The sequence below is a fragment of the Rhinolophus hipposideros genome (assembly GCF_964194185.1).
Source record: "Rhinolophus hipposideros genome assembly, chromosome: 24".
NCBI lineage: Eukaryota > Metazoa > Chordata > Mammalia > Chiroptera > Rhinolophidae > Rhinolophus > Rhinolophus hipposideros.
This window is the reverse complement of record NC_138070.1, coordinates 19,669,995-19,671,054: the sequence shown is the minus strand read 5'-3', so window position 1 is coordinate 19,671,054 and position 1,060 is coordinate 19,669,995. Positions and strand designations below refer to the sequence as shown.

Below are 1,060 nucleotides of genomic sequence, written 5' to 3'. Positions count from 1 at the left end.
TAAAAAGAATAATATACCATGACCAAGTGGAATTTATTCAAGGTATGCAGGACTGGTTCATTATTTGAAAATCAATTAATGTAATCAATTATTGTATTTTAAAAATATATACTTAGGTATAAGTCTAGCAAAATATGAATAGAATCTATCTAATGAAAATTACAAAATTGTGAGGAAATAAATTTAAAAAGCCCTAAACGCGGGAGCTAGGTACCTAGGGTAGGTAGGTGGGCCGGGTTGAGCCGGCTCTGGTCCCGACCTCGCTTCCTTCTCCTATTGCGCCTCGGGGCCCACGATGCGGCAATACCAGACCTGGGAGGAGTTCAGTCGAGCGGCCGAGAAACTCTACCTCGCCGACCCTATGAAGGCAAGTATGGTTCTCAAAAATAGACATGCTGATGGGAGTTTGTGTATGAAACTAACAGATGATTTAGTTTGTTTGGTGTATAGAACAGACCAAGCTCAAGAAGTAAAGAAGATGGAGAAATTCCACAGTCAACTAATGTGACTTTTGGTAGCCAAGGAATCCCACAGTGTTGCCATGGAAACAGACTGACGGGTTTGAAATGAAAACTGTTTGCCATGTTCTTAGAAGTAAATGTCTTTTGACTTTGAGACAGAAAATACTTTATGTAACTAAGTGGGTTATTCAGAAGACCTGAGATCATTTTTTTGTACTTTTTTTTGTTTGTCTTTGTTTTTGTTTTCTTCCTTTTTTTTCTTTTTGTATTTAAAAAAAATATATTTATTTTAGAGAGCTAGGAATGTAAATGCTTTCAGTTAGAAAGCCTTTATTTATTTTTGGAAATGGAACAAGAAATGCATCTATCTCGGAAGCTTTTCAGATTATTTGATGCAAGGCAAAACATATAATTATTTCTTTTGGTAAATTTGTATCAGTAATTGAAATTGAGATGTCAAGAAAAGCATATCACATTCTTCCTTAAATTTGGTATATCCATCTTTAAAAAACATTAAATGTAACCATTTTTGCTGGATTAATAGATTTCTTTTAGAGCATAAAATTTGTGCTGTTGATGTACAGAATTAACTGTACAGC

At 34.6% G+C, this 1,060-nt stretch overlaps 1 protein-coding gene across 1 annotated transcript; it reads left to right on the top strand.

Annotated features, from left to right (window-relative positions):
* Positions 1-295: 295 nt before the first annotated feature.
* Positions 296-508, top strand: LOC308492489 (signal recognition particle 9 kDa protein-like; the record flags this gene model as incomplete). Its single annotated transcript, XM_081037584.1, has 1 exon — positions 296-508. The coding sequence occupies one exon, from the start codon at positions 296-298 to the stop codon at positions 506-508; it is 213 nt and encodes a 70-aa protein (XP_080893710.1).
* Positions 509-1,060: the final 552 nt, after the last annotated feature.